This window comes from Lichenostomus cassidix, unplaced genomic scaffold (genome assembly GCF_008360975.1).
Source record: "Lichenostomus cassidix isolate B80296 unplaced genomic scaffold, HeHo_3.0 HiC_scaffold_34, whole genome shotgun sequence".
Taxonomy (NCBI): domain Eukaryota; kingdom Metazoa; phylum Chordata; class Aves; order Passeriformes; family Meliphagidae; genus Lichenostomus; species Lichenostomus cassidix.
Window position 1 is genome coordinate 1,696,464 of NW_028147431.1, and position 22,942 is coordinate 1,719,405.

Sequence of the window (22,942 nt, forward strand, 5' to 3'; positions counted from 1 at the left end):
CCCCCGCCATTCATCCCCCAGCCCCATTCATTCCCCCAACCCATTACCCCCAACCCCATTAGCCCCCCAGCCCCACTAACCCCCCACCATTCATCCCCCAGCCCCATTCATTCCCCAACCCATTACCCCCCAACCCCATTAGCCCCCAGCCCCACTAACCCCCCAGCCCCATTCATCCCCCAGCCCCGCCCCATCCCCCCGCCCATTCATCCCCGCGTTCATTCATTCATTCACTCATTCATCCATCCCTCCATCCATCCCAGCCCGGCGGCGCTCTCTGCGCACGCGCGCGGCTCCCCCCCGACCCCACCCCTCCTTTCCCGGGCCCGGCCGGATTTATGAATGGGCCATTGACGTCATCGGAGACCCCCCACGTGGGGCCCCCGCGCGTATAAAGGGGGCGGAGCCGGCGCTGTCCGCGGTGCTGAAGGGCGAGACGAGACGGCGAGACCACCGCGACCCCCTCCCTCCCCCTTCTCCCCGGCTCGCCGCGACCCCTCCCTTCGCCGCCACCCCCCCGCGCGACCCCCGCTGTCACCGAGACCCCCCCGCACCGACACCACCCCTCCCCCCTTTTCGGGACCCCCCCCCAGCCTGGAAAAGGGGGGGAAACCCCCCGGATCGGCGGAGACCCCCCGGGAGCCGGTGAGTGCCCCTCCCCCCGTCTGCATTTATTTTTGGGTGGGGTCTCCCCTCCCCCAATTGGGATTTTTTTGGGGGGGGGGGCTGAAAAGATTCTGGGGGGGCGGAATGGGGTGGGGGCAAATTTGGGTGGGGGTGGGTGGAGATGGGCGCGCGTGGGTGTTTTCCCGAGCTGGGGGGGATGGGCGCGCTGGGGTGGGCGTGGCCGTGGGGGTGTTCCCGGGGAGGTGTTTGGGTGGGGGGGGGTGGGAGATGCGGCGCGCGCAGTGCGGGGTGGGGGGGGAGGGGAGGGGAGGTGCTCACGTGCGCGGGAGTGCGCGTGCACGTGTGCCGCGGGGGCGCGCGCGCGTGGGAGGGAGCGCGAGCGGAGGTGTGAGCGTGTGTTCGCGCGTGTGCTCCGTGTGTGTTCTGTGTGTTCACGCGTGTGCTTCGTGTGTTCACGCGTGTGCTCCGTGTGTTCGCGCGTGTGCTCCGTGTGTTCGCGCGTGTGCTCCGTGTGTGTTCTGCGCGTTCACGCGTGTGTTCCGTGTGTGCTCCGCGTGTGCTCCGTGTGTTCACGCGTGTGTCTGTGTGCGCTCCGCGTGTGTTCTGCGCGTTCACGCGTGTGTTCCGTGTGTGCTCCGTGTGTTTTCTCTGCGTGTTCCGTGCGTGTGAACACGCGTGTGATCCGCGCGCGTGTTCCATGTGTGCACACGTGTGTTCTGCGCGTGCCCACGCGTGTTCTCTGCGTGTGTCCGGCGTGTCAACGCACGTGTGTCAGCGCGTGTCACTCAGTGTGAGTCACCCCGCGTGAGTCACGCTGCGTGTGTTCTCTGTGTGTGTTCTCTGTGTGTGTGTTCTCTGTGTGTGTGTGTGTGTGTGTGTGCTGCCCGGGGTGTTCACACATGCGTGTCATTGTGTGTTCTGCGTGTGTCACCCTGCGTGTGTTCTCTGTGTGTGTACGTGTGTTCCTCGGGGTGTTCACACGCGTGTGAGTGTGTGTTCTGTGTGAGTCACCCTGCGCGTGTTGCGTGTGAGTCACCAGGTGTGTGTCACCCTGCGTGTGTTCTCCGTGTGTGTTTGTGTGTTCTCCGGGGTGTTCACACGTGTCTGTGTGTTCTGTGTGTGTCACCATGTGTGTTTCGTGTGTGTTCTGTGTGTTCCATGTGTGTTCCCTCTGTGTGTATGTTCACACGTGTTCCGTGTGATTCACCCTCTGGGAGTCACTCCGTGCGTGTGCGTGTTCCCCGCATGTGTGTGCGTGTCCCGCGTGTTCACACGCGTGTGAGTCACCCTCCGTGAGTCACCCTGCGTGTGTGTTCCGTGTATGTATGTTCTCTGTGTGTTTGCCCGTGTCCGTGTGTTCACACGCGTGTGAGGATTCCCTGTGTGTTCCCATGTGTGAGTGCTCTCCGTGTGTTCCCACGCGTGTTCTGCGCCCGCGTTGTGCACGCGTGTTCACACGTGTGTGAATGCTCCCCGTGTGTTTCATGCCAGTTCCATGCGTGCACACGCGTGTTCAGTGCGCGTGTCCCCATTGTCCCCACGTGTCACCCCAGGGCGGATTTTGGGGGGAAGGAGGAGGAGGAGGAGTCGCACCGAGATGAACCCAAAAAATCTGGGGGGGCTTAGGAGGGTCTGGGGGTGTCTGGGGGGACACAGGAGGGTCCTGGGGTGACACTGGTGACAATTGGGGGGTCTGGGGTGATACTGGTGACAATTGGGGGTGTCTCTGTGACTTGGGGGTCCTGGGGTGACATTGGGGGTCCTGGGGTGACACAGGTGACATTGGTGGGGTCCTGGGGTGACATTGGGGGGTCCTGGGGTGCATCGGGGGTGTCTGGAGTACTGCAGGTGACATTGATGGGGTCCTGGGGTGACACGGGTGACATTGGTGGGGTCCTGGGGTGACACGGGAGGGTCCTGGGGTGACACCGGTGACATTGGTCCTGGGGTGACACTGGTGACAATTGGGGGGTGTCTCTGTGACTTTGGGGGGTCCTGGGGTGACATTGGTGGGGTCTGGGGGTGACACGGGTGACATTGGTAGGGTCCTGGGGTGACACAGGAAGGTCCTGGGGTGACACCGGTGACATTGGGGGGAGTCTCTGTCACTTGGGGAGGTCCTGGGGTGACATTGGTGGGGTCCTGGGGTGACACAGGAGCGTCCTGGGGTGACACGGGGGGGGTCCTAGGGTGACACGGGTGACATCGGGGATGTCTGGGGGTGACACCGGTGACATTGGAGGGGGGTCTCTGTCACTTGGGGGGGTCCTGGGGTGACACGGGTGACATTGATGGGGTCCTGGGGTGACATGGGTGACATTGGTGGGGTCTGGGTGTGACACAGGAGGGTCCTGGGGTGACACGGGTGACAATTAGGGGATGTCTGGGGGTGACACAGGAGGGTCCTGGGGTGACACCGGTGACACGGGGATGTCTGGGAGTGACACCGGTGACCCGGGTGGGTCCTGGTGTGCCACGAGGGGTGGGGGATGGGCACTCGGGGGGGATCAACCCCAACTCGGGGTTCACCCCCCCCACTCACCCCCCCTCCCCCCCCCTTTTTTCCAGGCGCCATGACGACCCCTCCGCCCCGCCCCCTCCGCAGCGCCGCCCTCCTGCTCTCCATCAGCCTGCTGGTCCAGAGCCGCCCCCAGCCCACCCCCGCGCCCCCCCGGCCCGCCCCCCAAACCCGGACACCCCGAGACCCCCAGCCCACCCCCCAGCCCCACTCCATCTCCAAGCGCTCCGCCGCTCCTCCTCCTCCTCCTCCGCCGCGCGACGTGCTGAAGGAGCTGGAGGAGCTCGGCAAGCTCCGCGCTGAGGCCAAACGGGACCGCGAGCGGGACCGGAGCAGGAACCGGGACTGGCCGAGCTCCCGGCAGCTCCGGCAGCAGCAGAGCCTGGAGCACCGGCTGCTCGAGCGGCGCTACGAGGAGCTGGCCGAGAGCCGGCGGCAGGCGCAGGCAGCCCGGAAAGCCGCGGCCGAGGAGGAGCGTTTGGCCGATCTGGCGTCGGATTTGCTGCTGAGGTATCTGCTGCGAGGGCCCGGAGCGGCCGTGGAGGAGGATAAGAGGTCCGAGGAGGAGGAGGAGGAGGAGGAGGAGGAGGAGGAAGGGGTGGATGGAGGTGAGGGGTTTGGAGGTGATGGGAAGGAGGGGTTTGGACTCGGAGATGAGCTCGGTGATGACCTCGGCGATGACCTCGGCGGTCACTACAAGGACAGGTTTGGACTTGGCAATGACCTCAGCGATGACCTCGGTGGTCACTACAAGGGAAAGGACAGGTTTGGACTCGGCAATGACCTCAACGATGACCTCAATGGTCACTACAAGGGCAAGGACAGGTTTGGCCTCAACGATGACCTCAATGGCTACCAAGTCAAGGACAGGTTTGGCCTCAGCAATGACCTCAACGATGACCTCGGCAATGACCTCGATGGCCGCGGCGGCTACAAAGGCAAGGACAGGTTCGGCCTCGGCAATGACCTCACCGACGACCTCGACGGCCACCACAAGGCCACCGCTGGCCACAAGTCCAAGGCCAGGTTCGGCCTCAGGGATGACCTCACCGGTGGCTACCAAGGCGGCTACGACGGCGCCGCCAACGAGGTCTTCAAGGTCAACCGGCGCTTCAAGGTCAAGGGCGGCGGCGGCAACAACGAGGACTTCGGTGGCAACCTGAAGGCCAACGGCGGCTACGACGGCAATGACAACGACCTCGGGGACAACGGCGGCTTCGAGGTCAGAGGCGACTTCGACGACGGCAACGGCGGCCTGGAAGACAACGAGATCCTCCCGGCCCGTGGCCACCGCCTGCCGGCCCGCGGCCAGCGCATCCCCAACGCCGTCCCGGAGCCGCCGGAAGTGACCGGCGCCGGGAATTCCGAGGAGATCCAACCCCAGGATCCGGCCGAGGTGGACGAGCTGGACCCGGGAACGATTGACCAGCTGATCGAGTTGTCCAGCAAGCTCCACCTGCCGGCCGACGACGTGGTGGACATCATCCACGACGTGGAGCAGAAGCGCAAGGAGGAGGCGGGAATGGCGATCGCGGGGATTTCGGGAATGCCGGGAATTTCGGGGATGATGGCGGCCGAGAGCCCCCCGAAGCCCCCCAGGCCCCGGCTGAGGCGGCCGGAGGAATTGCCGGGCAGGACTTTGGTGCCCCCCAGGCGTCCCCCACCCCCCCTGAGGGACAGGGAGCTGCAGAATTACCTGGAGAGGGTTTTGGGGAGTCCTCCCAGGGGGTATCCTTGAGGGACCCCAAAAATCCTGGAAAAAACCCCAAAATCCCACCCCGAAAAACCCCCTAAAGCCACCCCGGGGGTATCCTTGAGAGACCCTGAAAAATCCTGAAAAAAAACCCCAAAAAACCACCCCAGGGGTATCCTTGAGGGGAGACCCCAAAAAAACCCCAAAATCGCCCCAAAAAACACCCCAGAAAAACCCCCAAAACCACCCCGGGGGTATCCTTGAGGGACCCCAAAAAATCCCGAAAAAAACCCCAAAATCCCACCCCAAAAACCCCCCAAAACCTCCCCGGGGGTATCCTTGAGGGGAAACCCAAAATCTCCCCAAAAAAACCCCAAAAACCACCCCAGAACCACCCCGGGCTATCCTCGAGGGGAGACCCCAAAATCTCCCAAAACACCCCAAAAAAAAAAACCCCAAAAAATCCCAGAACTCTCCCGGGGTATCCTTGAGGGGAAACCCCAAAAATACCACCCAAAAAACCCCAAAATTCCCCCCAAAATCTCCTCCAGAAGTCCCCCGGGGGTCACCCAACCCCCTCGAGATCCCCAAATACCGCAAAAAACCCCAAAATTCCCCCAAAATCCTCCCCATGCTCGGCTGTGTTTCTTCTCCCCAGCCCAGGGTCTTTCCCATTGGTCTGTGGCCACCAGTTGGCTCCTCCCAGTCCCTCCCAGTTCCTCCCAGTTCCTCCCAGTTCCTCCCAGTTCCTCCCAGTTCTCCCAGTTCCAGCCCTGGAGCTCTCCCAGTTCTCCCAGTCTGTGTCTCCCCAGTCCCTCCCAGTTCCAGGCTTGGAGCTTCTCCCAGTCCCTCCCAGTTCTTCCCAGTTCCTCCCAGTTCCAACCCCAGAACTCTCCCAGTTCTACCAGTCTGTGTCAACCCAGTTTTCCCAGTTCCAACTCCAGAACCTTTCCAGTTCTCCCAGTTCCAGACTTGGAGCTTCCCCCAGTTCCTCCCAGTTCCAGTCCTAGAACATTCCCAGTTCGCCCAGTTCTCCCAGTCCATGTCTCCCCGGTTTTCCCAGTTCCAGCCCCAGTTCCTCCCAGTCCCTCCCAGTTCCCGCCTTGGAGCTCTCCCAGTTCTCCCAGTTCCTCCCAGTTCCAACCCTAGAACTCTCCCAGTTCTCCCAGTCTGTGTCTCCCCAGTCCCTCCCAGTTCCAACCCCAGAACCTTCCCAGTCCCTCCCAGTTCCAACCCCAGAACTCTCCCAGTTCTCCCAGTCCGCGTCTCCCCAGTTCTCCCAGTTTCAGTTGCTCCCAGTTCCTCCCAGTTCCAGCCTCAGTTCCTTCCCAGTCCCTCCCAGTTCCTCCTGGTTCCAGTCCTAGAACCCTCCCAGTTCCCCCAGTATTCCCAGTTCCTGCCCTAGAACCTTCCCAGTTCTCCCAGTTCTCCCAGTTCTCCCAGTTTTCCCAGTTCCAGCCCTAGAGCTGCTCCCAGTTCCTCCCAGTTCCAGGCTTGGAGCTTCTCCCAGTCCCTCCCAGTTCTTCCCAGTTCCAGCCCTGGAGCTCTCCCAGTTCTCCCAGTCCGTGTCTCCCCAGTTCTCCCAGTCCCTCCCAGTTCCAGGCTTGGAGCTTCTCCCAGTTCTCCCAGTTCCTCCCAGTCCCAGCCCTAGAACTCTCCCAGTTCTCCCAGTCTCTGTCAACCCAGTTTTCCCAGTTCCAACCCTAGAACCTTCCCAGTTCCTCCCAGTTCCAACTCCACAACTTTTCCAGTTCTCCCAGTTCCAGGCCTTGGAGCTACTCCCAGTTCCCCCTGGTTCCAGTCCTAGAACCCTCCCAGTTCCTCCCAGTTCCTCCCAGTTCCAGTCCCAGAACTCTCCCAGTTCTCCCAGTCTGTGTCTCCCCAGTTCTCCCAGTTCCAGCCTTGGAGTTCCTCCCAGTTCTCCCAGTTCCAGCCTTGGAGTTCCTCCCAGTTCTCCCAGTTCCAGACTTGGAGCTTCCCCCAGTTCCTCCCAGTTTTCCCAGTCCATGTCTCCCCAGTTCTCCCAGTTCCTCCCCACTCCATCCCAGTTCCCTCCCAGTTTCCCAGAACTCTCCCAGTTCTCCCAGTTCCAGCCCAGGAGCTTCTCCCAGTTCCAGCTCCAGTCTGTCCCAGTTCCAGCTCCAGTCCCTCCCAGTTTGTTCCCAGTTTGTTCCCAGTTTGTTCCCAGTTTGTTCCCAGTTCCTCCCAGTCCATCCCAGTCCCCCCCAGTTCCCTCCCAGTCCCTCCCAGTTCCCTCCCAGTCCATCCCAGTCCATCCCAGTCTCTCCCAGTCCATCCCAGTCTCTCCCAGTCCCTCCCAGTCCATCCCAGTCCCTCCCAGTTCCCCGGGGGGTTTGCTGTAAATATTCCCCAATCACTAATTTTGCTAACGAATAAAAATGACTATTTTAGTACGAGTTACTCTCGTTCTTGGGGGGGAGGGGCAGTTCTGACCCCCGGGGCAAATTTGGGATCCTCAGGGGTAAATTTGGGATCCCCAGGGGTGAATTTGGATAATTTGGGGGTAAATTTGGACAATTTTGGGGTAAATTTGGGATCCTCAGGGGTGAATTTGGACAATTTTGGGGTAAATTTGGACATTTTAGGGGCAAATTTGGGACCCCGGGGGTAAATTTGGGATCCCCAGGGGCAAATTTGGACAATTTTGGGGCAAATTTGGGGTAAATTTGGACAATTTTGGGGTAAATTTGGACATTTTAGGGGCAAATTTGGGATCCCCAGGGGTGAATTTGGGATCCCCAGGGGTGAATTTGGACAATTTTGGGGTGAATTTGGACAATTTTGGCGTAAAGTTTGGACAATTTTGGGGTGAAATTTGGACAATTTTTGGGCAAATTTGGACAATTTTGGGGCAAATTTGGACAATTTTTGGGGTAAAATTTGGACAATTTTAGGGGTAAATTTGGACAATTTTGGGGTAAAATTTGGACAATTTTTGGGGTAAAATTTGGACAATTTTGGGGTGAAATTTGGACAATTTTAGGGCGAAATTTGGACAATTTTGGGGCAAATTTGGACATTTTTGGGGTAAAATTTGCCCCCCAGGGGTGAAAATCCAACCCAAAAAATCACCAAATCCACTTTGAGGCTCCACAGGTTTTTATTCCAAATTTTTTTTGGGTTTTTATTTTTTGGGGGGTGAGGGGGGGGGATGGTCCCATCACGGGGGATCCCAAAAAATTGGGGGGAAAACCCCAAAAAATTGGGAAAAAACCCCAAAAAATTGGGAAAAAACCCCAAAAAATTAGGTAGGGGGTCCCAAAAAATGGGGGAGGGGCACTGATTTCGGACCCCTCCTCCCCCAAAAAAAATTTGGGGACCATCCCAAAAAATCTGGGGACCATCCCAAAAAATTTGGGGGACCCCACCCCAAAGAATTTGGGGACCATCCCAAAAAATTTGGGGACCCCACCCCAAAGAATTTGGGGACTCCACCCCAAAAATCCCCCCTTATAGATATATTTACATTTTGGGGGGGCGGGGGGGGTCTTCTCCCCTCCCCCATCATCTTCCTCAGGCTGGGATTGGTCCCCAAAATTTGGGGGGGGGGGTGGTGTTGACCCCAAAAAATAAAAATTTTGGGGTTTTTTTGGGTTATGCCAACCCCATTTCCTCCAGAACGCTGCGGGGGGATTCGTCCTCCTGGGGGAAAGAAAGGGTTAAAATTGGGGGGTTTGGACCCCAAAATTTGGGGGAAAGAAAGGGTTAAATGGGGAAAAAACCCAAAATTTGGGGGAAAGAAAGGGTTAAATGGGGTTGACCCCAAAATTTGGGGGAATGAAAGGGTTAAATGGGGGAAAAACCCAAAATCTGGGGGAAAGAAAGGGTTAAATGGGGGTTTGACCAAAATTTGGGGAAAGAAGTTAAATGGGAAAACCCCAAAATTTGGGGGGAATGAAAGGAGTTAAATGGGGGGTTTTGACCCCAAAATTTGGGGGAAAAAGGGAAATTAAACCCCAAAATTTTAGAAAAAGGATTTGAACCCAAAATTTGGGGGATAAAGAGGGGATTTGACCCCAAAATTTGGGGGGGGAAAGGAGGAAACAAATCCCAAAATTTGGGGGGAAAGAAAGGGTTAAAAAGGGGGGTTTGACCCCTAAAATTTGGGGGGAAAGGGGGAACAAATCCCAAAATTTGGGGGAAAGGGAGGACAAAACCCCAAAATTTTGGGGGATAAAAGGGGGAATCTGAACCTAAAATTTAGGGGAAAGAAGGGGTTAAAATGGGGATTGAACCCAAAATTTGGAAAGGGGAAAACCCCCAAAATTTGGGGGAACAAAGGGTTAAAATGGAGTTGACCCCAAAATTTGGGGAAAGGGAAATTTAACCCTAAAATTTGGGGGGAAAGGGGGATCTGAACCCTAAATTTGGGGGAAAAGGGGGATAAAATCCTAAAATTTGGGGATAAAAAGGGGAATTTGAACCCAAAATTTGGGCAAAAAATCCCAAAATTTGGGGGGAAAGGGAGGATAAAACCCCAAAATTTGGGGGAAAAGGGGGACAAACCCCAAAATTTGGGGGATAAAGGGAATTTGAACCCAAAATTTGGGGGGAAAAGGGGGATGTGATCCCAAAATTTGGGGGGAAAGTGGGAAATAAAACCCCAAAATTTGGGGGAAAGAGGGAAAAAACCCCCAAAATTTGGGGGATAAAAGGGGGAATTTGAACCCAAAATTTGGGGGGAAAAGGGGGGAACAAATCCCAAAATTTGGTGGGAAAGGAAGGATCTGAACCCTAAAATTTGGGGATTAAGGGGAAATCAGACCCCAAAATTTGGGGGGAAAAGGAGGGATTTGAACCCTAAAATATGGGGGGAAAGGGGAGATCTGACCCTAAAATTTGGGGGGAAAAGGAGGGATTTGAACCCAAAATTTGGGGGGCGCTTTGGGGGATAAAGAGGGGATCCAACCCCAAAATTTGGGGAGCAAGGAGTCCCATTTTTTGGGGTTCCCCACAACCCCACAGCTCTTCTACAAGGGATTTTTGGGATCACCATTGACCCTACAAGTTCCTCCGTGGACTTTTGGGGATCTCTCCATGGATTTTGGGGTCACCATGACCCCATAACTCTTCTATATGGGATTTTTGGGATCCCACTGACCCTACAAGTTCCTCCATGGATTTTTGGGTCCCTCAAGCCCAATCCCATAAATTTCAGGGTCTCCCCATGGATTTTGGGGTCACCATGACCCTCCAAGAACCTGCATGGATTTTGGGGTTCCTCAAGCCCCTCCCAATGGATTTTCGGGGTGTCCCCATGGATTTTTGGGGTGTCCCACCTCCTGCAGCAGGTTGAGGTCACCATGACCCCATAACTCTTCTATATGGGATTTTTGGGATCACCATCACCCTACAAGAACCTCCATGGATTTTTGGGGTCCCTCAAGCCCAATCCCACAGATTTTTGGGATCTCCCCACAAATTTTGGGGTGTGCCCATGAATTTTGGGGTGTCCCACCTCCTGCAGCAGGTTGAGGTCACCATGACCCCATAACTGTCCTATATGGGATTTTTGGGATCGCCATGACCCTACAAGTTCTCTCATGAATTTTTGGTGTTTCCCCACATATTTTAGGATCTCCCCACATATTTTTGGGGTCTCCCCAGGGATTTTGGGATCTCCCCCCAAATTTTGGGGTCTCCCCTGGGATTTTTGGGGTTCCCCACCTCCTGCAGCAGATCCCCATGGATTTTGGGGTCACCATGACCCTCCAAGTTCTCTCATGAATTTTTGGGGTCTCCCAATGGATTTTTGGGGTCTCCCCCCAAATTTTGGGGTCTCCCCAGGATTTTGGGGTGTCCCCACCTCCTGCAGCAGGTTGAGGTCACCATGACCCCAGAACTCTCCTATATGGGATTTTTGGGATCGCCATGACCCTCCAAGAACCTCCATGGATTTTGGGGTTCCTCAAGCCCCTCCCAATGGATTTTTGGGATCTCCCCCCAAATTTTGGGGTCTCCCAGGGATTTTTGGGGTGTCCCACCTCCTGCAGCAGGTTGAGGTCACCATGACCCCATAACTCTTCTATATGGGATTTTTGGGGTCACCATGACCCTCCAAGTTCTCTCACAAATTTTTGGGGTCTCCCAATGGATTTTTGGGGTCTCCCCCCAAATTTCGGGGTGTCCCCGGGACTTTCGGGGTGTCCCACCTCCTGGAGCAGATCCCCATGGATTTTGGTGTTTCTCCCCATATTTTTGGGATCTCCCCATGGATTTTTGGGGTCTCCCCCCAAATTTCGGGGTGTCCCCGGGATTTTCGGGGTGTCCCACCTCCTGGAGCAGATCCCCATGGATTTTGGTGTTTCTCCCCATATTTTTGGGATCTCCCCTTGGATTTTTGGGGTCTCCCAATGGATTTTTGGGGTCTCCCCGGGATTTTTGGGGTGTCCCCAGGGATTTTCGGGGTGTCCCACCTCCTGGAGCAGGTCGGCCTGCTCGATGGCCTTGAGGACACTCTTCTTGGAGGTGTCCTGGATCTCTCCTCCCATCACGAACTCGTCCAGGATGAAGTAAGCTTTCTCGAAGTTGAAGATGATGTCCAGCTCACACACCTGGCCGGGCGGGCAGCGGTCACTCGGGGACACTCGGGGACATTTGGGGACATTTGGGGTCACTCGGGGTCATTTGGGGACATTTCAGGTCACTCAAGGGTCACTCAAGGGTCACTTGGGGTCACTCAGGGGTCATTTGGGGACACTTGGGGACATTTGGGGTCACCCAAGGGTCACTCAGGGGTCATTTGGGGACACTTGGGGACATTTGGGGTCACCCAAGGGTCACTTGAGGTCACTCAGGGTCACTCGGGGACACTCAGGGGTCACTTGGAGTCACTCAGGGGTCACTCAGGGGTGACTCAGGGGACACTTGGGGACACTTGGGGTCACTTGAGGACATTTGGGGACACTCAGGGGTCACTTGGGGTCATTTGGAGTCTCATGCGGTGACTCAGGGGTGACTCAGGGGACACTCAGGGCCACTTGGGGACACTCAGGGTCACTCGGGGTCATTTGGGGTCACTTGGAGTCACTCAGGGGTGACTCGGGGTGACTCAGGGTCACTCGGGGACACTCAGGGGTCACTCAGGGGTCACTCAGAGGTCACTTGGGGTCACCCAGGGTCACTCGGGGACACTCAGGGGACACTTGGGGTCACTCAGGGTCACTTGGGGGTCACTCAGGGGTCACTCAGAAGTCACTTGTGGTCACTCAGGGACACTTGGGGTCACTCAGAGGACACTCAGGGGACACTTGGGTCACTCAGGGTCACTCGGGGTCACTTGGGGGACACTTGGGGGTCACTCAGGGTGGTCAGTGGTCACTTGGGGTCACTCAGGGCACACTTGGGATCACTGGGGGTCACTCAGGGTCACTTGGGGACACTCGGGGGTCACGGGGTCACTCAGGGGTCACCCCAAAATTTGGGGTTGGGGGCAGTGGGGTGGGGCTGGGGGGCTTGGGGGACTCCTGGAGGACTTTGGGGTGACCTTGGTGGCCCTGGGGTGACCTTGGTGGGCTCCTGGTGGCCTTGAGGGGCTTCTGGAGAACTTTGGGGTGACCTTGGTGGCCTTGAGGGGCTCCTGGTGGCACCTGGGGAACTCCTGGAGGACTTTGGGGTGACCCTGGGCTGCTTCTAGTGACCACGAGGTGACCCTGGGGTGGCCCTGGTGACCCTGGGATGTCCTTGAGATGTCCCTGGTGACCCTGAGGTGACCCCGGGGTGTCCCTGATGACCCCATGGTGACCCCAGGCTGTCCCCAATGACCCCAAGGTGACCCCAATGACCCTAGATGACCCCAGACTATCCGTGATGACCCCAGGCTGTCCTCAGTGACCCCAAGGTGACCCCAAGGTGACTCTGATGTCCCCAATGACACCAAGGTGACCCTGAGGTGACCCCAGGCCATTCCCCAATGACCCTGAGGTGACTCCAAGGTGACCCCAGGCTGTCCCTGATGACCCCTGAGGTGACCCTGATGACCCCAGGCTGTCCCTGGTGACCCCAAGGTGACCCTGGGGTGTCCCTGATAACCCCGAGGAGACCCCAATGACCCCAAGGTGACCCCAAGGTGACCCCAGGCTATCCCTGACGTCACCTGGTGACCCCAAGGTGACCCTGATGTCCCCAATGACCTCAATGATCCCAAGGTGACCCCAAGCTATCCCTGATGACCCCAGGCTGTCCCTGGTGACCCCAAGGTGACCTCAATGACCCTGATGACCCTGAGGTGACCCTGACGTGACCCCAATGAGCCCGAGGTGACCCCAAGGTGACCCCCAAGCTGTCCGTGATGACTCCGAGATGACCCCAGGCTGTCCCTGATGACCCCGAGGTGACCCTGATGTCCCCAGTGACCCCAATGATCCCAAGGTGACTCTGGGCTATTCCTGGTGACCCTGAGGTGACCCTGATGACCCTGAGGTGACCCCGAGATGACCCCAGGCTGTCCCTGATGACCTCGAGGTGACCCTGATGTCCCCAATGATGACCACAATGATCCCAAGGTGACCCCAGGCTATCCCTGCTGACCCCAGGCTGTCCCTGGTGACCCCGAGGTGACCCCAATGACCCCAAGATGACCCCAGGCTGTCCCTGGTGACCCCAAGATGACCCTGATGACCCTGAGGTGACCCCACACTATCCCTGATGACCCCAGGCTGTCCCTGATGACCCCAAGGTGACCCCAATGACCCTGATGACCCCAAGGTGACCCTGATGTCCCCAATGATCCCAAGGTGACCCCAGGCTGTCCCTGATGACCCCAAGGTGACCCCGATGACCCCGAGGTGACCCCAATGACCCTGATGACCCCAGGCTGCCCCAATGTCCCTGGTGACCCCGATGACCCCAATGACCCCAAGGTGACCCCAATGACCCTGATGACCCCAAGATGACCCTGATGACCCCGAGGTGACCCCAATGACCCCGATGACCCCGATGACCCCTGGCCAGGCCCCGGGCACTCACGCTGCCGAAGTACTTGTCGAGGAGCTCGACGTAGCGATGGATGAGCTCCAGCGTGATCAGCTCATTGTCCTGACCCTCGATGGCGCAGCAGAAGTACAGGCTGGCGTACCTGCGGGACACCGGGGACAGCTGGGGACAGCTGGGGACACCTGGGGACACCGGGGACAGCTGGGGACAGCTGGGGACAGCTGGGGACACCGGGGACAGCTGGGGACACCGGGGACAGCTGGGGACAGCTGGGGACAGCTGGGGACACCGGGGACAGCTGGGGACAGCTGGGGACAGCTGGGGACACCGGGGACAGCTGGGGACAGCTGGGGACACCGGGGACAGCTGGGGACACCGGGGACAGCTGGGGACAGCTGGGGACAGCTGGGGACAGCTGGGGACACCGGGGACACCGGGGACAGCTGGGGACAGCTGGGGACAGCTGGGGACAGCTGGGGACACCGGGGACAGCTGGGGACACCGGGGACAGCTGGGGACAGCTGGGGACAGCTGGGGACAGCTGGGGACACCGGGGACAGCTGGGGACAGCTGGGGACATCTGGGGACAGCTGGGGACACCGGGGACAGCTGGGGACAGCGGGGACACCGGGGACACCGGGGACAGCTGGGGACAGCTGGGGACATCTGGGGACAGCTGGGGACACCGGGGACAGCTGGGGACAGCGGGGACACCGGGGACAGCTGGGGACAGCTGGGGACAGCTGGGGACACCTGGGGACATCTGGGGACATCTGGGACAGCTGGGGACACCGGGGACAGCTGGGGACAGCTGGGGACACTGGGGACAGTGGGGACAGCTGGGGACAGCTGGGGACAGCTGGGGACACCGGGGACAGCTGGGGACAGCTGGGGACAGCTGGGACATCTGGGGACAGCTGGGGACACCGGGGACAGCTGGGACAGCTGGGGACAGCTGGGGACAGCTGGGGACACCGGGGACACCGGGGACAGCTGGGGACAGCTGGGGACAGCTGGGGACATCTGGGGACAGCTGGGGACAGCTGGGGACATCTGGGGACAGCTGGGGACAGCTGGGACAGCTGGGGACAGCTGGGGACAGCTGGGGACACCGGGGACACCGGGGACAGCTGGGGACAGCTGGGGACATCTGGGGACAGTGGGGACAGCTGGGACAGCTGGGGACACCGGGGACAGCTGGGGACAGCTGGGACATCTGGGGACAGCTGGGGACACCGGGGACATCTGGGGACATCTGGGGACAGCTGGGGACACCGGGGGACACCGGGGACAGCTGGGGACACCGGGGACAGCTGGGACAGCTGGGGACACCAGGGACAGCTGGGGACAGCTGGGGACAGCTGGGGACACCGGGGACAGCTGGGGACACCGGGGACAGCTGGGGACAGCTGGGGACACCGGGGACATCTGGGGACAGTGGGGACAGCTGGGGACATCTGGGGACACCGGGGACAGCTGGGGACACTGGGGACAGCTGGGGACAGCTGGGGACAGCTGGGGACACCGGGGACAGCTGGGGACACCGGGACATCTGGGGACAGCTGGGGACAGCTGGGGACACCGGGGACAGCTGGGGACATCTGGGGACAGCTGGGGACAGCTGGGGACACCGGGGACAGCTGGGGACAGCTGGGGACAGCTGGGGACACCGGGGACAGCTGGGGACAGCTGGGGACAGCTGGGGACACCTGGGACAGCTGGGGACACCTGGGACAGCTGGGGACAGCTGGGGACAGCTGGGGACACCGGGGACAGCTGGGGACAGCTGGGGACAGCTGGGGACACCTGGGACAGCTGGGGACACCTGGGACAGCTGGGGACAGCTGGGGACAGCTGGGACAGCTGGGGACACCGGGGACAGCTGGGGACAGCTGGGGACAGCTGGGGACACCGGGGACAGCTGGGGACAGCTGGGGACACCGGGGACAGCTGGGGACAGCTGGGGACAGCTGGGGACACCTGGGGACACCGGGGACAGCTGGGGACAGCTGGGGACAGCTGGGGACACCGGGGACAGCTGGGGACAGCTGGGGACACCGGGGACAGCTGGGGACAGCTGGGGACACCGGGGACAGCTGGGGACAGCTGGGGACAGCTGGGGACACCTGGGGACACCTGGGGACAGCTGGGGACAGCTGGGGACACCGGGGACAGCTGGGGACAGCTGGGGACACCGGGGACAGCTGGGGACAGCTGGGGACACCTGGGGACACCTGGGGACAGCTGGGGACACCGGGGACAGCTGGGGACACTGAGAGCCACCGGGAATGAGGGGTGGACAGAGGGACACCGGGGACATCTGGGGACACCAAGAGCCACCGGGAACCGGGGGTGGACAGGGGGACACCGGGTGGCAGCGTGGGAAATGTGGCTGGTCAAAGCAACCGTGGTCAACCCAAGTGTGGTCATCCTATCCATGGTCAACCCAACCATGGCCAACCCAACAGTGGTCAACCCATCCATGGTCAACCCAAGTGGGGTCAACCCAACTGTGGTCATCCTATCCATGGTCATCCTAACCATGGTCAACCCAAAAGTGGTCAACCCAACTGTGGTCAACTCAACCACGGTCAGCTCAACCATGGTCAACACAACTGTGGTCATCCCATCCATGGTCAACCCAAGTGTGGTCAACTCAACTGTGGTCATCCCAACCACGGTCAACCCAAGTGTGGTCAACCCAACCATGGTCATCCTATCCGTGGTCATCTCATCCATGGTCAACCCAACTGTGGTCATCCTATCCATGGTCATCCTAACCATGGTCAACCCAAAAGTGGTCAACCCAACAGTGGTCAACTCAACCATGGTCAACACAACTGTGGTCAACCCATCCATGGTCATCCCATCCATGGTCATCTTATCCATGGTCAACCCAACCATGGCCAACCCAACCACGGTCATCCTATCCATGGTCGACCCAACCGTGGTCAACTCAGTGTGGTCAACTCAGTCGTGGTTGAGATGATGTGGTCACTCCAATCATGGTCCACCTAACCGGTGTCAACCCAGTGTGGTCAACACAACAGTGGTCAACCCATCCATGGTCAACTCAACCACAGTCAACACAGCCATGGTCAACCCATCTGTGGTCAATCCAACTGTGGTCAACCCAAGATGGCCAACCCAACAGTGGTCAACCCAGTGTGGTCAACTAAACCATGGTAACCCAACTGTGGTCAACCCAGTGTGGTCAACTCACGAATGGTCGAGCCAACTGTGGTCAACCCAACCATAGTCAACCCAACACAAGTCAGCCCAACCATGGTCAACCCAAGATGGTAAACCCAACTGTGGTCAACCCAGCCATGGTCAACCCAGTCTGGTCAACCCAACCGTGGTCAACCCAAGACGGTCAATCCAACCATGGCCAACTCAACCGTGGTCAATCCAATGTGGTCAACCCAGTGTGGTCAATCCGAGTGTGGTCAACTCAAGCACGGTCAATCCAACTGTGGTCAACCCACCCACGGTCAACCCAAGCGTGGTCAACCCAATGTGGTCAACGCAACCACGGTCAACTCAAAGATGGTCAACCCAACTATGGTCAACCCAGTGTGGTCAACTCAACCATGGTCAATCCAACCATGGTCAACTCAACTATGGCCAACCCAGTGTGGTCAACCCATCCATGGTCAACTCATCTGTGGTCAACCTACCCATGGTCAACTCAGTGTGGTCAACCCAACCACGGCCAACCCAACCATGGTCAACTCAACACGGTCAGCTCAACCATGGTCAACCCAACCGTGGTCAACCCAGTGTGGACAACCCAACCAGGGTCAGCCCAATCGTGGTCAACCCAACCGTGGTCAAGCTGGTTTTTTGGGCCACGAGGTGACATTTTTCTCAATTCCCTCTCTCTGGGGTGGAAAAACCAATATTTTTTGGGGTTTTTTGTGGTTTTTTGGGGTTTTTTGGGGGTTTTTTTGGGGATTTTTTGGGGATTTTTTGGGGTTTTTTGGGGGTTTTTGGGGGTTTTTGGGTTTCTTTTCAGAGGTTTTTTTGGGTTGCTTTTGCAGTTTCTGAGTTTTTGAGGCTTTTTCGGTGTGCCTTTCAGGGTTTTCTTTGGGTCTCTTTCGGGGTTTTTTTTGGGGGGGTTTTCAGGTTTTTTTGGGGTTTTTTTTTTACCTCTTGTAGACCACCTTGAGGTCCCTCCACTCGAGGAAGCTGCACATCTTGGGTTTCCTGGCCAACACCACCTGCATCAGCTCCCTGACCATCTTCTTCTTGTCCTTGTCGGCCGTGGCCAGATACCACTTCTGCAGCCGCAGCTTCCCTTGGCGGCTGAACAGCAGCATGAACCGCATCTGGGGGAACTGGGGTTACTGGGGGAACTGGGAGGGACTGGGAGGGGATTTGGGGTGGATTTGGGGAGGATTTGGGGGGATTTTGGGTGCTGGGAATGAGGAATTCAGCTTCCCTTGGCGGCTGAACAGCAGCATGAACCGCATCTGGGGGGAACTGGGGTTACTGGGATGGACTGGGAGGGACTGGGAGGGGATTTGGGGTGGATTTGGGGTGGATTTGGGAGGTTTTGGGGGATTTTTAGGGGATTTTGGGGGTTTGGAATGAGGAATTCAGCTTCCCTTGGTGGCTGAACAGCAGCTGGAGCCACATCTGGGGGGAAATGGGGTTACTGGGATGGACTGGGAGGGACTGGGAGGGGATTTGGGGGAGTTTTGGGGATTTTTTGGGAGGATTTGAGGGAATTCTGGGGAGTTTTGGGGGATTTTTGATGGATTTTGGGGGGATTTTGGGTGCTGGGAATGAGGGATTCAGCTTCCCTTGGTGGCTGAACAGCAGCTGGAGTTGCATCTGGAGGAGCTTTGGGGTTACTGGGAGGGACTGGGAGGAACTGGGAGGGGATTTGGGGAGATTTTGGGAGGATTTGAGGGAATTTTGGGTGATTTTTGGGTGATTTTTAGGGGATTTTGGGGGTTGAGAATGAGGAATTCAGCTTCCCTTGGCGGCTGAACATCAGCATGAACCACATCTGGGGGGAGCTGGGGTTACTGGGGAACTGGGAGGGACTGGGAGGGACTGGGAGGGAGTTTCTGGGGATTTGAGGGAGTTTTGGGGATTTTTGGGGAGTTTTGGGCGATTTTTAGGGGATTTTGGGTGTTTGGAATGAGGGATTCAGCTTCCCTTGGCGGCTGAACAGCAGCATGAACCGCATCTGGGGGGAACTGGGGTTACTGGGGGGGACTGGGAGGGACTGGGAGGGGATTTGGGGTGGATTTGGGAGGTTTTGGGGGATTTTTAGGGGATTTTGGGGGTTTGGAATGAGGAATTCAGCTTCCCTTGGTGGCTGAACAGCAGCTGGAGCCACATCTGGGGGGAAATGGGGTCACTGGGATGGACTGGGATGGACTGGGATGGACTGGGAAGGGGTTTGGGGCTCTCATGGATGGAATTTGGGGGATTTTAGGGAGGTTTTTGGGGTCCCTATGGGGATTTTGGTGTCCCTGAGGGGGATTTGGGGTCACCATGATTGGAATTTGGGGCATTTTGGGGAGGTTTTTGGGGTCCCTATAGGGATTTTAGGGTCCCTGTGGGAGATTTGGGGAGGTCAGGATGGAATTTTGGGGATTTTGGGGTCACTGTGGACGGAATTTGGGGGATTTTAAGGGTTTTGGGGACACCATGATTGGAATTTGGGGGATATTAGTAAGAATTTGGGGTATTTTGGGGGGAATTTGGGGTATTTTGGGGGGAATTTGGTGTCCCTATAGGGGTTTTGGGGTCCCTGTGGGAGATTTGGGGAGGTCAGGATGGAATTTGGGGCATTTGGGGGTTTTTAGGGTCACCGTGCTTGGAATTTGGGGTCACTAGGGATGGCATTTGGGGGATTTTGGGAGGAATTTGGGGTCCCTAGGGGGATTTTGGGGTCCCCACGGTGGGTTTGGGAAGCTCAGGAGGGAATTTGGGGGATTTTAGGGGGAGTTTTGGGGGTCCCTGGGGTGGATTTGGGGTCTCATCATTGGAATTCGTGGGATTTATGGGGTTTTTTTGGCTCCTTAAGGGGATTTTGGGCTCAAATTCATAGATTTTAGGAATTTGGGGGTCACTAGAGGAGTTTGGGATATTTGGGGGATTTGGGTCCCAGTGGGATTTTGGTGTCCTGAGAGGATTTAGGGTCACCATGGTGCATTTTAGGGTATTTTGGTGGAATTTGGGGATTTTAGGAGATTTTAGTCCCTAGGGGATTGGGGTGACTGTGGATGGAATTTGGGGGATTTTGGGGTCACCATGATTGGGATTTTAGTGGGAATTTGGGGGATTTTGGGGACAATTTGGGGGATTTTGGGAGGTTTTTGGGGTCCCTGAGGGGGATTTTGGGGTCACCGTGATTGGGATTTGGGTATTTTGGGGGATTTGGGGTATTTTGGGGATTTGGGTATTTTGGGGATTTGGGGGTGTATTTTGGGGGTTTTGGGTCACTAGGGATGGAATTTGGGGGATTTTAGTGGAAATTTGGGGGATTTTAGGGTATTTTGATGGAATTTGGGGATTTTGGGGTATTTTGGGGGAATTTGGGGATTTTGGGTATTTTGGGGGAATTTGGGGAATTTGGGGTATTTTGGGGGAATTTGGGGATTTTTAGGGTATTTTGAAGAATTGGGGATTTTGGGTATTTAAAATTGGGGATTTTGGGGTATTTTGGGGGGAATTTGGGGGATTTTGGGGTATTTTGGGGGGAATTTGGGGGATTTTGGGGTCCCTATGGGGAATTTGGGGGGATCCCCATGGGGTCACGTGGTTTTTGGGGGAATCCCCACAGGGTCACGTGCTCCAAGGGGGATTCCCCCGCCGCGCTGACGTCACGTGGGAACCTCTCCGGACAAGGGTGGGGGATGGGTACCCGCCCCTCCCCCCCAAACTGGGTCAAAGGTCAAAGGTCAAAGGTCACGCCCCCAACCCGGAACTCCCCCAGCACCACGTGACCCTGCCTCCCCTCCCCGCCACCCCCTCCTCTCACCATGGCGCCGCTCTCGGGGGCCTGGGGGCTCAGGGGGGCCTAGGGGGCTCAGGGGGTTCCCGGGCTCAGGGGGCTCAGGGGGTCAGGGGGCTCAGGGGGGTCAGGGGGCTCAGGGGGTCAGGGGGTTCCCGGGGCTCAGGGGGGCTCAGGGGGGCTCAGGGGGGGTCAGGGGGGGTCAGGGGGGTCCCGGGGGGTCCCGGGGGGTCCCGGGGGTCGCACGGAGCTCCTCCGCGCCTCCGGCAGCGCCGCGCCGGGCCCGCCGCTTCCGGGTGTGACGTCACCGCGCAACGCCGCGCCGCTTCCGCTTCGGAGCGCCGGACGGGGGAGCGGCTTGTCGCCATGGCAACGGGAGGGGGCGTGGTTTGTCTCCTAGGTAACGGCGGCTAGCCAGGTGGAGGCGTGGTTTGTTTCCATGGCAACGGGAGGGGGCGTGGTTTGTCGCCAAGGTTGGCTTGCAGAGAGGAGGCGTGGCTTGTCGCTATGGCAACGGGGAAGTGGGGGTGTGGTTTGTCTCCTAGGTAACGATTGTTTACCGAGAGGAGGTGTGACTTGTCGCTATGGCAACGGGAGGGGGCGTGGTTTGTCTCCAAAGGGAATGCGCTCTTGCAAGGAGGGGGGCGTGGCTTGTTTCCAAGGCAACGGAAGGGGGCGCGGTTTGTCGCCTAAGTAACGAGGGCTTGCAGAGAGGAGGTGTGGCTGGTCGCCATGGTAACTTGGAGGGGGCGTGGCTTGTTACCAGGGCAAGCGGGGCTTCGCTAGGAGGGGGCGTGGCTTATCGCTATGGTAATGGGAGGGGGTGTGGTTTGTCGCCAAGGTTGGCTTGTCGAGAGGAGGCGTGGCTGGTCGCTATGGCAACGGAGAGAGGGCGTGGCTTGTCTCGGCAGCAGCGGCTAGCCAGGCGGAGGCGTGGCCTGTCGCTATGGTAACGGGGAAAGGGGCGTGGTTTGTCCCCAAAGCAACGAGTGCTTTGCAAGGAGGGGGGCGTGGCTTGTTTCCAAGGCAACGGTGGCTTGCCGGGGGGGCGTGGCTTGTCGCCATGGCAACGGACAAAGGGGCGTGGCTTGTCGCCAAGGTAAGGACGCCTTGCAGGGAGGGGGCGTGGCTTGTCGCTATGGCAACGAAGAGGGGGCGTGGCTTGTTTCCCAGGCAATGTGGAAAGGGCGTCGCTGTTGCCATGGCAACGAGATGGGGGCGTGGCTTGCTGCTGGAGTATTTCCCTCAATGGGGGAAATCAGAGCCGTTTCCATGGTAACGAGAAGGGGGCGTGGCTTGGCGCCAAGGGGCGTGGCTTGCTGGGGATGGTTGCCACGGGGATGGTTGCCATAGCAACGGGGGGATGGAGGATTTTGGGGGGTTTGACCCGAAAAATGGGGGAAAATCGCCCCAAAAAACAGGAGGTGGTTGAGTATAAATCTTCCCGGAATCCCAAAATTGGTCAAATTTACCCCAAATTTTTTGGGGTTTTTTCCCTCCTCCGATGATCCTGAACTCCAAAATCACCCAAAAATCCACCAAAATCCCCCCAAAAATCCCCCCAAATCTCCAAAAAGTCCCCAACATCCCCCAAAAAATCCCCAAAACCCACAACAAACCTCAATTTCAAACCAATTTATTCGGAATTTCCACAACTTTTCAGATTCCCCCCAAACTTTTGGGATTTTCACCCAAACTTTTTGGGGTTTTTCCTTCCTCAGATGATCCTGAACCCCAAAATCCCAAAAAAAATCCCCAAAAAATCTCAAAAAATCCCCCAAAAAATCTGCAAAAATTACCAAAATACCAAAATAATCTCAAAAAATCCCCAAAAATTCCCCAAAAAATACCAAAAAATCCCCAAAAAATCTCCCAAAAAATCCCCCAAAAAATAGTCCCCCAAAAAATCCCCAAAATCCAAAAAAAATACTCCAAAAAATCTCAAAAAGTCCCAAAAAAATCCCCAAAAAGTCCCAAAAAAAATCCCCAAGAAATCCCAAATATCCCCAAAATCCAAAAAATCCCAAAATACCCAAAATCTCCAAAATCCCCCAAAATCCCCAAAATCACCAAAAACTCAAAAATCTCCAAAAATCCCCAAAAATCCCCCAAAAATCAAAAAAAAACCTCAAAAAAACTCCCCAAAAATTCCCCCAAAATCCAAAAAAAATCC

At 57.6% G+C, this 22,942-nt stretch overlaps 3 protein-coding genes and 3 long non-coding RNA genes across 7 annotated transcripts in view; 3 read left to right on the forward strand and 3 right to left on the reverse strand.

The window, feature by feature from the left end:
• The first annotated feature begins 356 nt into the window (after positions 1-356).
• LOC146423112 (uncharacterized) lies at positions 357-5,207 on the forward strand. 2 transcript variants are annotated; one of them, XM_085045168.1, is made up of 3 exons: positions 357-645; positions 3,196-4,863; positions 5,083-5,207. In XM_085045168.1, the coding sequence occupies exons 2-3, from the start codon at positions 3,201-3,203 to the stop codon at positions 5,100-5,102; spliced, it is 1,683 nt and encodes a 560-aa protein (XP_084901294.1). In that variant the 5' UTR covers positions 357-645; positions 3,196-3,200; the 3' UTR covers positions 5,103-5,207. The 2 variants fall into 2 exon arrangements, with proteins under 2 accessions (XP_084901294.1, XP_084901293.1); XM_085045167.1 differs by having other exon boundaries at positions 359-645; positions 3,196-5,087.
• The window catches only part of LOC146423113 (uncharacterized), a 51,995-nt gene continuing 32,858 nt past the window's right edge, over positions 3,806-22,942 (reverse strand). Inside the window, exons 2-3 of the long non-coding RNA XR_014847722.1 lie at positions 4,035-4,058; positions 3,806-3,941 (exon numbers count right to left, since the gene is read on the reverse strand). This is a non-coding gene — a long non-coding RNA (uncharacterized LOC146423113). The remainder of the gene's footprint in view (positions 3,942-4,034; positions 4,059-22,942) is intronic.
• Positions 5,763-22,942, forward strand: part of LOC146423114 (uncharacterized) — a 52,917-nt gene continuing 35,737 nt past the window's right edge. The window contains exons 1-3 of the mRNA XM_085045201.1: positions 5,763-6,096; positions 6,359-6,460; positions 6,649-6,745. Coding sequence (XP_084901327.1) covers positions 5,881-6,096; positions 6,359-6,460; positions 6,649-6,745 — 415 coding nt within the window. The 5' untranslated portion in view covers positions 5,763-5,880. The remainder of the gene's footprint in view (positions 6,097-6,358; positions 6,461-6,648; positions 6,746-22,942) is intronic.
• Positions 6,980-7,252, forward strand: LOC146423115 (uncharacterized). Its single transcript, XR_014847713.1, has 2 exons — positions 6,980-7,025; positions 7,150-7,252. It is a non-coding gene; the product is annotated as an uncharacterized LOC146423115 (long non-coding RNA).
• On the reverse strand, positions 7,999-21,084 carry LOC146423116 (AP-1 complex subunit sigma-1A). The gene is made up of 6 exons (XM_085045219.1): positions 20,952-21,084; positions 20,797-20,817; positions 17,946-18,124; positions 13,827-13,935; positions 11,276-11,413; positions 7,999-8,501 (listed from the first exon to the last, which is right to left on the reverse strand). Exons 2-6 carry the CDS (start codon positions 20,797-20,799, stop codon positions 8,454-8,456), a joined length of 477 nt encoding a protein of 158 aa, XP_084901345.1. The 5' UTR covers positions 20,800-20,817; positions 20,952-21,084; the 3' UTR covers positions 7,999-8,453.
• LOC146423117 (uncharacterized) lies at positions 18,201-18,710 on the reverse strand. The gene is made up of 2 exons (XR_014847726.1): positions 18,654-18,710; positions 18,201-18,287 (listed from the first exon to the last, which is right to left on the reverse strand). It is a non-coding gene; the product is annotated as an uncharacterized LOC146423117 (long non-coding RNA).

Excerpts from the sequence above, each read along its gene's own strand:
- LOC146423112 (XM_085045168.1), top strand. The coding sequence starts at position 3,201 with ATGACGACCCCTCCGCCCCGCCCCCTCCGCAGCGCCGCCCTCCTGCTC. Across the intron at positions 4,864-5,082 it reads GGAGAGGGTTTTGGGGAGTC|CACCCCGGGGGTATCCTTGA; the intron begins CTCCCAGGGGGT and ends AACCCCCAAAAC.
- LOC146423116 (XM_085045219.1), bottom strand. Across the intron at positions 13,936-17,945 it reads CTCAAGGTGGTCTACAAGAG|GTACGCCAGCCTGTACTTCT; the intron begins GTAAAAAAAAAA and ends GGTGTCCCGCAG. Across the intron at positions 11,414-13,826 it reads TCGACAAGTACTTCGGCAGC|GTGTGTGAGCTGGACATCAT; the intron begins GTGAGTGCCCGG and ends CCGCCCGGCCAG.